Source organism: Miniopterus schreibersii (assembly GCF_964146895.1).
Source record: "Miniopterus schreibersii genome assembly, chromosome: 1".
In the NCBI taxonomy this organism is placed as follows: Eukaryota; Metazoa; Chordata; class Mammalia; order Chiroptera; family Miniopteridae; genus Miniopterus; species Miniopterus schreibersii.
The window spans coordinates 177,965,186-177,977,963 of NC_138101.1; the positions used below are offsets into that span (position 1 = coordinate 177,965,186).

The 12,778-nt window shown below is 42.2% G+C and overlaps 1 protein-coding gene across 2 annotated transcripts in view; it reads right to left on the reverse strand.

The window, feature by feature from the left end:
* Window positions 1-7,819, reverse strand: part of DCAF5 (DDB1 and CUL4 associated factor 5) — a 94,099-nt gene extending 86,280 nt beyond the window's left edge. The window contains exon 1 of one of the 2 annotated variants that reach the window (XM_081131600.1): window positions 7,717-7,819. Coding sequence is in view for 1 of the 2 variants with exons in the window: in XM_081131599.1 (XP_080987725.1) it covers window positions 7,538-7,751 (214 nt within the window). In the remaining variant the exon portion in view is untranslated. Of the gene's footprint in view, window positions 1-7,537 lie in introns of both variants that reach the window. The other variant, XM_081131599.1, reaches the window with a different exon arrangement.
* Between the last annotated feature and the right edge of the window lie 4,959 nt (window positions 7,820-12,778).

Here is a 12,778-nt window from a genome sequence, read left to right on the forward strand (position 1 = left end):
ATTAATACAAAACCTTCAAATCCCCTTGTCTTTCTAGACTACAGATAATACTGGCTATTTTCCAAGTGGTAAATAAGAAATATAAAGTGCTTTAGCAGAGGGCCTGATACACATTATATGCTAAATAAATGTAAAAAAATAATTCTTATAGTTATTAAGATTAAAGAGGCACATACAGTAAGTTCACATTAATGAATAAATAAACATAAGATACTTGTGTGGAACAAGTTAACTTTACAGCAAAACACAGAAATTCAATTTATCATCTAAGAGAAGCAACTAGAGTTGTACATGCACTCAGAAATTGTTAGCATTCAGCTTTTAATTCTTTAAAAAAGATCTAGAAAAACTGGCCCACCCTATCAGAAAAAAAGGTGGGGGGAGAAAGATATAAAAAGGCAACTAAGAAACAGCCCCTTCCTGGGAGCAGTGAGCCCTAATTAGAGTTCTGACTGCCAAAGACTAACTGGGCAGCTCTGGGCAAGTCGCTTTTCTATTGCTATATTCCTCTTCCATAAAATAAAGATCATTCCATCTCTCTGATTCGATGAAGAAGAAAGAAGATACAGAAAAGGTTACCTAGCCCAGCTGGCATGGCTCAGCGGTTGATACAGGAGATAACGGTTTGATTCCAGTCAGGGCACATGCCCAGTTTCAGGCCTCAATCCCCGGTAGGGGGTATGCAGGAGGCAGCCAATCAATGACTCATCATTGATGTCTCCCTTTCTCTCTCCCTCTCCCTTCCTCTCTCTGAAATCAATAAAGACATATTTAAAAAAAAAAAAAAAAAAGGTTACCTAATGCAGTATTTCTCAAGCTTCAATCAATCTTGGTCACCTTTTGATTTTTGCTTTATCCATATAACACATACACCATTATTTTTCTTAAATTGATTTTCTAATAGGTATAAAAATAAATGTACTATTAAAATTTAAATATTCATTCAAAGATACCTAAAATCAGCTTACATACCCAAACTTTGGCAAACAGTAATCTAACCCTTATAGCTTGAAATAAAAAAATTTAAGGGCAGAGAATTAAGTAGATAAGAAATATAACTTCATATTCTCACAATAATCTAAGGGTTAATCCTAAAAGATTAATATTCTGTCACTTAATTATAAGAAACAATATAATGTAGGGCACTAAAAATTAAAAACAGAATTGATTCCTTCTTAATCTCCATTTGAATTAGGATTTTAGTTCCTTTAACCTTAAAAGGCTTTAATTCTACCCTTGAGTATATAAATTCAAACTAAAATAGTATGAAAAGCTACTTCTTTCTTGAAACTATGAAAAAAGAAAAAAGGATTAAAATCAAACATTTTGTTAGCAATGGAAGAAGTGCTCTAGGAATGAAAAAATAAATGCAAATAAAAGAGAAAACTCATGGACACAGGCAACAGTGTGGTGATTGGGGGAGAGGGGCCGGTGGTTCTAGAAGAGTATAGAGGGGATAAATGGTGACGGGAAAAATATAAAGGGGAAAAAAAGAAACAGAAATGTATCCACTTTGCAACTCAGCATTTGGAAAGCAGTATCCATTTGTGTCTCAAGTTTTACTGGTCAATAAAGTTTCCCTGATCTGAATCATTCCAACTGTACCTGACAATCAAATCTATCAATTATCAGTGAATGAGCACACGCTTGCACCTGTCTGACACCTCCTCTCAATGTGGTAAATGAGGGCTGCCACTCTTAGGAAATCTTAATAATCAAAAACACACTGGTATAAGTCAAGTCAGTGATGATCCTTTGAACAAATATGAACACAAAGACAACTTTCTAATGTGCTAATAATGTCTAATAAGACTGGTGGTCATCAGTTAAACCTCACTAGGTTATTTTAAAGCAGAAGTGACAAACCAGGGCATAATTCTAAATTTGCCAATCTTTGATAGATACCACCACTAGACTGAAGAACAAGTAGGAAAAATGTGTATCTATAAATATCCATGTTACCTTATCCTTGTCACATGATCTATAATTTATTATAGCACTGTCAACCAAGACCATCTCTGTGAACCTTCTCTTTCCCACTAAAGCTCACAGGTATGAGGATTTTTGCTATGCTAAGTACCATAAACCAGAGGAAAATCAAATATCTATTAAAGTATCATGAAGCAGAAAGGAAAAATTAAAAAGGGTCATGCACTGTTACAAATGAGAAGTAAATGCTCCTAAATGCAAGCTTCTTGAGAGCATGATTTATACCTGATTCATCATCTCTGTTCTTCTCATAGCTGTCTTATAAATAGTATGCACTCAAAAACTACTTGTTGAACTAATAAGCAGACCGAAGCATAAAATTTAACACCTTCAAAACAATGAACTACCAGCAAATAGAAAAGCCCAGAAGAAAATCCAAGAATCGATTCCCTAATCATCATGTCAAAATTTAAGTACTATTAAAGCTTTTCAAAGTCAGAAATCTGCCCTACCAATGGGCATATTTCTCCTGATTAAACTCACCACTGGATTAAGAAATTCATTCTAATTAGACTCACGAGTTTTAATGAAGTCAAACTTTAACTGGCTAAAGCCAAATATTTTACCTATAGATAATATGCTCTTAGATAAATTTATTTACAAAAAAATTGATTCTATTAAATGTGATATAACTAATGATTAGGCAACAGAAAAAGATAATTAATGGGTTCAAATTAAGCATATAGTTATAGGTATTATTTGATGCTTAAAAATATGCTTTGATGACAATACTGGGGTTGAGCTTATTCATGAAGCATTTTTAGAGGTTGAGCTTATTCACCAAGCATTTTTAACAGTTCACTTAGTTGAGATCTTTCTCAATTTTTCACGTTTTACTCTGTCATTAATGTTAGAGATTAATGGTGTCAATCTCCTAAAAGCTTTTTGTGAGCTTAAAGTTAAACAACAGTAACAGTTGCAGTAGCAGTAGAAACCAGAGCAACATCAGGGGCTAGGTCCTTGCGCTAAATAAGAGCTTTACAAATGTTATTTCTTTCGATCCTCATCACAACCCCGTGAGGTATTACTGCCCTTATTACATGGATGAGGAAAGAGACGAAGAGGATAAATGACTTGTCAAAGGGAACCCAGTTAGCAAGTAGTTGAGCTGATATTCACCCCCAACCCTGGTTGCCTGACTCCAGGGTTCATGCTCCTAATCTCTATTTATACCTGTGGATACTTTTTTTTTCTCCTCCCTGTGGATACTTTTAATGATCAATAAAGTCAGAGGCCCATGTGAAACAGAAATGTAATAGCTGTCCCAGGTAATAACTAGAAGGCAGAGTTACAATCCAACTCAGATACACACAGAGCTACATTCTAATTAGTCTCCCAATCAGATCCGAAGATGCTCATTTTGTTCCCAAAGAAAAAAGACAATTTAGGCAAACATATAAAAGACTCCATTCTAGGGAAAAGGAGAAGCATAAAAGGAGGCAATGAAGGCAATGGAAAGTACTAGATACAACCAAAGACTTAAAAGGTAAACCCAGGATACACCCTAAATATGTGTACTAACATAACATCCTTGATGTTGTTGGGATCGCTTGTAAAGTAGGACTTCAACATACATTTTTCTTCATCCCTCAAAGGATTAACACATAAGTATTTTAAGAGACTGCAAGCATCAAGCATAAACTGTTCCTTATAAAAAGTAATCTTCACTCAAACCCATGTAGTTTACAAAGTACCTTCACATATAACATTTCATTGAATACTACTGTTAGGTAGTGAGAGCAATTTGTTATCCCCATTTTACAGATGTAGAATAAAGGGACTTACTTTCATACCATTTGTGACTGGTAGAGCCTCCAACTCCTAATCATGTGGCACCAAATCCCAGGCTCCTTCCACACATTGTGCCTCCTCATTCCACATCAGAAGGTCACAAAACTATCCTGTCTGCCCCATTTACACAAGTTCATTACCAATACTGTAAGAACAGTGTCAGCTAATAATGACACCATGACTTATAAGTACGAAGGGGAAAGAAAACAAACAGCATTTTCTCTGAGAGGCCTGGCACTCTGTTTAGCCCCCAACCTAAACTTTGCCTAATGTAGTCTTCACAACAGCCCTTCAGGTAGGTGCTGGTATTCCCATTGCATAGATCAGGGAACATACTCAGAGAGGCTCAGCACCTCGACTAAAGTCACACATGAAATGACAAAGCAGTGATTTTAACCATGTGTCTGCTATACCACACTGCCTTACATGATATCATAGTAATGCCCTTTTCTGATCAACAATAAAAAATACTTTTTAGGTTAAAATATTTTAATGTTTTAATATGTCAAAAAACAACAACATCCTACCACTTGTTGCTATCACACTCTCACTTCCCAGCAGAGTGCCTTTTCTCCTTCCTGATTTTCTCTAGGTTACTCTTAATATCTGCTGGCTTCATTGTGCCCTGGAAAGAGGGCTAGCTGTTAGAACAAAAAAGCAATGATGTATCCTTAACAAATAGCATTGTATAAAGCCACAGGAATCATGCAAATATTATTTTTGCCCTAGGTCTAATCTAATTCTATCAAATAGTATGTGTCAGTTACAAGAAACATGAGCCTGCCCAAACAGTTAGGAAATGAGAACAGTGAACAAACTATGAACAATCATTCTAATCACCACTTTCTGAGGGCTTTAACCAATCCAGAAAAGATAAAACAACAACAGAAAGCATTAAAAGTAATCTCTCATTACCATCCAAGAGTCTGGCCTCCCACCACCTTATGGTGAAGCATGAGGGAATGGACAGCATTAACCTCAAAAATACTATGTGCCCCTCCCCTCAGGTGTTAACTGCTAAAAGGAGGACAATGGCAGATAAAATGTAAACATGACACTATAAATAGTTTTAAACATGGAAAGATTACTGAAAGACTCCCCAGAACAAACTTTAATTAGCTTTAACAAGTTAAGCTGTATTTATAATTCCTAGAGGGGGCTTCCTTATCTGAAGCAAACAGGAGGAACATTGTTAGCATAAATTATACTCATAATGGAAGTTGAATAACTGAAAAGGCTTTTAAGCAAAATTCTATGTTCTGGGAACAAATAAGAAAGGCTAAGTCTATCTAAGCTAAACTGGAGGGGTGGGTGGTAAAGCCAGCTGGAAGGACTGAAAACAGGGCAGGAGTAGATGAAAAGGAAACAGGGAGAACTGAGCTACAGGAAGTGTGAGGGGAAGGAGGAGGAATAGGGGCAAAGAAGGCTGAAACCCAGAAAGTACTGATGGATACGGACAACTCAGACCTTGAAAAGGAAGGAAACGAATGCCCAGAACCAGGTTTATCAGAGCCTGCTCGGTGGGAAGGATCTCGGCTTCTACAGACTAAAATGAAAGGAAATGAACTGGCCAAGACTAGAGAAAATGGAGTTCATTTAAGACATAGAGGAAGGTCCTGAACAAGGATAACTATAACTGGTAGAGAATGGAGGCAACTTTTTAGTGGTTTTTGAAAAGTGTTCACTTTAAATGGGTGAATTGTGCGGCATGTGATTTACATCTTAATAGATGTTATTTATATTTAATTTTAATTTTTTATTTTGGGGCGGGGGGAGAGACATCAATTGTTGTTCCACTTATTTATGCATTCACTGGTTGATTCTTGCATGTGCCCTGACGTGGATGGAACCCACAACCTTGGCCTATTGGGAGGATGCTCCAAACAACAGAGATACTGAGCCAGGGCCATAAATCCGTTATTTTTAAAAAGTGTGTTAAACTGGGCAACCTGTGACTTGTACTTATGATTTAATTAAAATGATCAGTTCTGTCTATAAAAGTGCCCCCTAAATTCCCTAACCCACTGGGGTGAGTTTACTTGTGTCTGGAAACATCTCTGTTGGAACATAATCAGTCTGGAAAGGAGGCAGGAGTATTAGGAACACAGAAGAAACCGTAGGGGGGAAACGGGGAGATTTTAAAGAGGACTTCCCCCATTTTGCCTTTGGAATTTTTGGCCGTGTGGGGGAAGAAAGCTTTTGTTTGGGGTATGCCTTGAAGAGGAATATCAGGTTTCTTCCGGGGATGATCTAGGGCCAAAATCTACGTAGTCAGTGAGAAAACGATCTGGGGTGGAAAAGTCAAGTCAGTTCTGGAGAAACCCCAGAAGGTTCATGGTGAAATGATCACAGGTCTTATCTCTGCTACCCCCAAATTGGACGGCACAACCCGTGTCACTTGGACTGTTAATCTCGAAGAAAGGCCGATGCTTTGCCATGATCCCAGAAGTTTCTGGCAAGCTGCCCACTGACGTAAATTAGAAAATCACTCGGGGACCGGCCCGGGGGAAGCGAAGCGCCACGTCCAGCGCTGCACTCCCTGTTCCTCTCAACGTAGGAAAAGGGACGAGGAAGGCTGGAAGCGAAGCGGAACGCCAGAGCGCTCGTCTTCGCCCTCCTCCCCTTAGCCGACTTTCGGGGAGCCGCCCCCAAAGTACCCCCATCCCCACTCGCCCGCCTTGGGCCCGCAACCCCCGGGAGGGGCGGCGGCGGCTAGCGCCCCCTCGAGCAGCAGGCGCACCTCCCCCGGGGCAGCTGTCGCCGCGGCCCGCCCTGCCCGAGCCTCGCCGGGAGCAATAGGCTATCGATTCAGCTGCCTGTCGCTAGGAGCCCAGGGAGAGCGAGGCCTACACCGCCCGGCCGGAGCCCCGGCCTCGATTTCGCCACTTTCCCCAAACCGGCGGCGGAGCCCGGGGACAACCAAGCCCAGCTGGTCCGGAGGGAAGAGGCGCGGAGACCACCTGCAACGGCAGCCTCGGGGAGGGGGTGCGGGCGCGGGGCTCCCGCCAACAAGTCTCCGGGGTCGCCCAGTGGTCGCCCCCTGCCTCACAAGTTGCGCATTCAAGTTCAGGCCGGCGCCTTTTCGCCTGCAGAACCCTCGACACTCCCGAAACCATAATAAAAACATGACCACAGGAGATGGAGCTGGGCCCTTAAGGGCGCCAGGCGGGGGAGGGGGGGCGGCGGCCAACAGCGACCCGGCCGCCAGTCACCTCCCCTCCGCTCACCCAGCCAGCCCCCGACCCTTCGGGCGACCAGCCCTGTCACCGCCCGGCCCCGGGCCCAAGGCCCCTGCCCCAGGACGAGGCGACGGGGTCTCGAGCTCCCCCTTGCCTCAGGCGCGCCTCGGACCCCTCCCCCTCCAATCCCCAAAATGCCCCCCACACCTTCTAAAGTACGCGGAGGAAGAGTTTCCCCTCAAACTTTATCCAGAGGTAACCTCGCCCCCCTCCCAACCCACACTTTCGGGGCAGTCAGCAGGAGAGATCACTTTACACTTGGGATAAAGAGAATTAAGGACCTGTCAACCATTTTGGGTCTTTTTTATAGAAGACATCCTCTCCTTCCCCTCCCTCCCTCCCTCCCCTTGCAATGGTTTTAATTTGACACCAAACCTTCCCACCGCAGAAGGGGGGTTGAGGAGGGAGGAGGTGGGGACGGAGGAAGGAGGGAGGAGGAGGAGGGTGGCGAGGGAGAGCAAAAGGGGGAGATTGGAAAGGGGCCGGGAGGCGCGGGGAGGGGAAGGGGGTTGATTTACCTGAGACCAGCCACTGGCCTCCATTGTTGGAGAATTCAATGGCATTGACACAGCCGAAGTGGCCGAGGAGGTCCTTCTTGTAGAGGTTTCTGCAGCCCCGCAGGCGTCTCCTCTGAAAGTCCTGAGTGAGCAGGGGGTCCCCATGCAAGCCCCGCTGGGACAAGAAGCCCACCACTGACCTCATGCTGCCCCCCAGGCCAGCTCTCCTCTTCATCCTGGAACCGCCGCCGCCGCTCGCGCCGCCGCCCCTCCCTCGGCCTCACGCGCGGCCGCCGCGCTCCCCCCACCCGACCCTCCCCCCGCGCTGGGATCCGGATGGTTCTTTAACCAGCCATGGCAGACGGAGCGAGGTGTGCAGACACTCGGTGGCGTTCGCGGCTTCCTGATGGTCCCCTCCCTCCTCTGCCCCACCCCCCACCCCCCGGCCCAGGCTCCTCCCTCTCCTTCTCCGCCTCTTCCAGCAGCTGATCCCCAGCTGTGGCCGCGCTTCCGCGGGCCGCGGGCGCCTGGAGAGCGCGGGCGGGGGCTGCCCCTCCCCCGCCGCAGGCTGCTGGCCGGAAGAACGCGGGCGGCGGCTCGGCTTTCCCGCCGCAGCTCCACCTCGCGCGAGGACCCAGGTGGCGCTGGGCCGGGGCTCCGCGGCTCCCCGGGAGCGCCGCACTCTGTTAAGCTGAGGGCGCGTAACAATCAAAGCGGCCGCGGGGCTGCGGGCTCGCCTTCCTACCCCGGCGGCCTGCGGTCCGTCGCCTCCCGGGGGCCCGGCGCCGGGACGAGTGCGGCTCCCCGCTCTTTGGTTCGGTCGGGAAAATGCAGCCCGAGGGGGCAGAGAGGTGAGGGGGGACTGCGGGCCGAGCTCAGTGCGTTTCATCCTGGGGTCGCCCGAGCCCCGTCCAAGGGAAGGAAACCAAGACTCTTGGGGTAAGGTTGCTTGGGGATTTGGGTGGTGCATCCGTTCTTACACCCACCAAATAAAAATTTAACACTGCCCACCCACCCCCATTTCTGTGCTCTAATTCTCCCTCCAGCCTTTCAGTAAAAGGCTACATTGTACCGTCTGGTAGATAATACAGCGGTATATGGGAAATAGAGGATGGGAAGAGGGTTCTTTGAGTGGAAAGAGAATTGCCAAAACCTGGTTGAGAAAGCCCCGAGAAGCAGAAAGTACTTGTGTCCATTAGATCCAAGTAGCTTTGCAAGACACAAGAAGCGTTACTCGAAAATAGGAATATATGTATGTTGCTTCATTGGGTGCCGAGAGGTCCTCTTCAAGGCCTTAAGTGCGGGACTCTGAGGCTGTACAGCTGTTAACCAGCAGCTGGTTCCAGGCCAGAAGTTGCCGCACTTAAGTAGGCTGGGAGCCTTGGCCTCCACCCCAGTGAGGTTAAGTGCTTTGGAATTATACCAGATACAGTAAGAAGGCCCCTTTTCAGTGTATTGTAGTACTTTTTCTAGAAGCTATCCTCTGTCATTAAATGGTAATGAGCTACTAAAATAGGCAGGTGGCAGTTTTGCCCTTTGAATTTCACAGGAATCACATCCTCTGGACTAGAGATGGTCTATGGGTAGTAAGTCTAGTACACCGGGGTAAAAGATGGGCTGAACGTGGAACACAAGACGTTCACCCATCAAGAAAAGTCACCTACTTCTGCTTTTTACACAATGACAACGATAAGATTACTGATATACTAATGACGTAAATGCAAATAAATGTTTAATTTAAAAGTCTACATAATCACAAATATTGCTGAAGTTAACAGCAATTCACCAAATTCCAGAAATTATGGTTTAAATGAGATATTATTTCCCCTAAATAGGAAAAAAATAAAGCATGCTTAAAAATTTTTTTTAATCCTCAGGAAGCTTCGTGTTTATTTTAATAGCCCCATAAAAATCAGTGGCAGCATACTAGCTTGAAAGATTTACAGCACCCAACATCTTCTGTTCATAGCAGTATCATAATGTGTAGATAATCATTTATTTCATGATTATATCACTGGTCCTCCACTCTGCTATAAGCTCTCTGAGAGCAGGGATCATGTCTGTTCTGCTCATGGGTATATATCCAGAGCCAACACATGCCATCACTTAGTTGCCACTAAATACATGAATGAACTTAGGGAGTGGGGAGGAATTTGGCAAGGAAGGGAATGACTCAGGTATGGGTGTGTTTGAGGTATGCGTGCTTCATTTCAATTTTAAGGCCAGTTTCCCATCGCACTGTTTGTTTGCTTAACACACTCTACACATTAAAAAATAGAGCCCTCTGGCTCCTTTCAATGAATAGGGCATCATTTATACCTGTCTTATTTGCCTGGGGTGGGGGGCATGGGCATAGTAATGTGGTTGAAGTGGCCTTCATTGTGGCAGTATTTAAGACACATTCTCCTCTCCCCTCTTCAGCATTTATCTCTTCTCCACAACTTTAAATGCAACTTGATTTCCCCCAGTCTCTGGAATAACTAACTGCCCCATTTACCTCAGCCTAACAATAGACCAGGACCTGGTCACATGCCAGCCCAATTCTAGGATTTTGCTGGAAACTTCCTTGAGTTTCACTGACCAGTCAGGTTAGATATGAAGGAGCACTCAGTCTGTTTATATCCTACAGCTACTCTGGACAGATTTTTGTAAGGAGAGTACATAAAACCCCTTTCTCCTTGTTCCCATAATTAGGTTTATCTGAAATTCAAATTGAATTTGGCATCCTGTATTTGTCTTTGCTAAATCTGGCAACCCTAATATAATATAACCCAAGTTTAGAAGATCAAGCCCCATGGTATCTATTTGCTTTTTATTAAGAATTTAACATACACCCTTGGGCCATTTATTACAAACTAATAATATGGTACATAACTATATAACACAAACATTTAATCAACTTCAATGACTATATGAGCACGGCATTTTTGATATAGGCATTTATGGTGAAAAGGCCAGTGTAGTTAGCTTAAAAATAGCAAATGGAGTTGGACCCCTGAGTGATCTCTCCACTGCATAGAATGTGTGGAGGAAGAGAGAGAAAAGTGAAAAAGTCCTATTTTTCTTAGGCACAGAAACTTCTGTATATTAACATTCACACTCAGGAAGCCCCGAAACACTGTTTTATAAATTCATTCTGGAAAAACCAAAATACTAAAATTACTTAACCCTTACTTAATAGGCCCACCAAGGGTCGAATACTGATCAGATGTAGAGTTCCCAGAAATTCGTTTACTCTTTGATTTCTTTTTTGCTTGGCCCTGATATCACTAGAGAAGGAGTAAAGAATCTTTAAAAACTGACTAAATGCTAAGGAAAAGCTCAAACATTAGAAACTGTTTGTTTTAAAAAAACAACTAAGAAATACTAAGCCCCTTTTCAAACATTTACTAAATTTTAGCATATTAAGAGCTACATATGGATACTAACATGCTCAGAAATTTTTCACTTAAAAATGTTTTCAACTTTAAAATAAACTGCTTATAGATGAGATTTAATTCAGACAAATAATACATATTATATACATATAATATAACTAATGCCATTTAAATTTTAAAGGATAAGTTATTTATTGGTCATTTCAAATAGCAGTCAATCTTAATTTGGGGGTGGGTGGAAGAAACTGATCTTTTTAAATACAAATTTCACCAACAAGATCTATAGGACATATATCCTTTCATTTTTTAATAATAATTTTATCAGATATAATTGACATACCATAAAATTCACCCTTTGAAAGTACAGAATTCAGTGGCTTAGTATATTCACAAAGTCGTGCAACCATTACCACTATCTAATTCTAGAATACTTTCACCAGCCCAAAGAGAAACCCCATTCACATTAGCAATCACTCCCCAGTCCTCTCTCCCTTTAGCCCCTGTCAACAATTTAGGTACTTACTATCTCAATAGATTTGCCTATTCTGGATATTTTATATAAGTGGAATCCTGCAATATGTGGCCTTTGTGTATGGCTTCCTTCATTCAGCATGTTTTCAAGGCTCATCCTTATTGTAGCTTGTATCAGTACCCCATTTTTTCTAGACCAAACGATTCCATTGTATAGGTATGGTCAGTTGAGCTGTTTCCACTTTTTGGCTATTGTGAATACTGCTGCTATTAACATTTGTGTTCCAGTTTTTGTTTGGACATGTTTTCCTATCTTGGGTGTATATACATAGTATCACTATGATAACTCTGTTTAACTTCGTGAGGAACTTCCAAACTGTTTTTCCAAAGTAGCTGACCATTTAACATTCCTATCAGCAAGGTATGAGGGTTCCAGTTTTTTCATATCCTTGCCAATCTCTGTCATTGTCCATCTTATTTCTTATAACCATACAAGTGGGCGAATGGTTTCTCATTATGGTTTTGATTTGCAATTCCCTGATTGCTGTTGATGTTGAGTATCTTGTCATGTCCTTATTGGCCATTTGTATATCTTCTTTGGAGAAATATCTATTCAGATCCATTCATCTCAGGGTGTTTTCAAATTTCCCTTGGCACATCAGGATGATGCTCTAACCAACTGAGCTGCTTGGCCAGAGCTGGACTTTGCTTTACTTTTAAAATGGTAGTTTAATACACTGTGATATTATGATTTCAAAAGTTTGTCTCTATGATGTGTCTATTTTATAACTTAGTTTTAATGGAAATAAAACTCATAAAAATATAAAGGATCCAAATGGAAAAATAGTTGGCTAGGCTTATTCAAAAGTGAAACATCTTTAGCCCCATTCAATTTTATTGAATTTCAGCTGGTTAATTTTTATTTTCCATGATATCAATCAGTTACATTAGCAGATTAATCAGATGTTGTACTTTTAACAAGTATATTTAGAATCCACTGAATCTCTTTTATTTGGAATACACTTAAACACAGTAAAAAACTATTCCCGAGGTTTTATGTGTACAAATATGAGCGTTTTTAGAAGTGACACACTTCTATATTTTTTGGCAAAAAGAACTCCACCAAATCATTTTTCAAAATATTCATTTGCAATAGCTTTCAAAAAGCAGTTTTCTCACTTGTTACACTATTGACTTTACCCAAAAGGAATAGCTTTAAAACATTGTTTTTTAGTATCTATAAAGTAGCATACTACTGACAGCCACCTTACCATCATTGAAAAAGTCAGCAAAATTTGAATGTACTTGTCTTCTTATAAAAGAAAAGTGCAAGTTATTTATAGGTTCTGACAATTATTTTAATACTCAGACAAGAAACACCAGCAGTCTCTGAGTGAAGCCAAATATCTTTTCC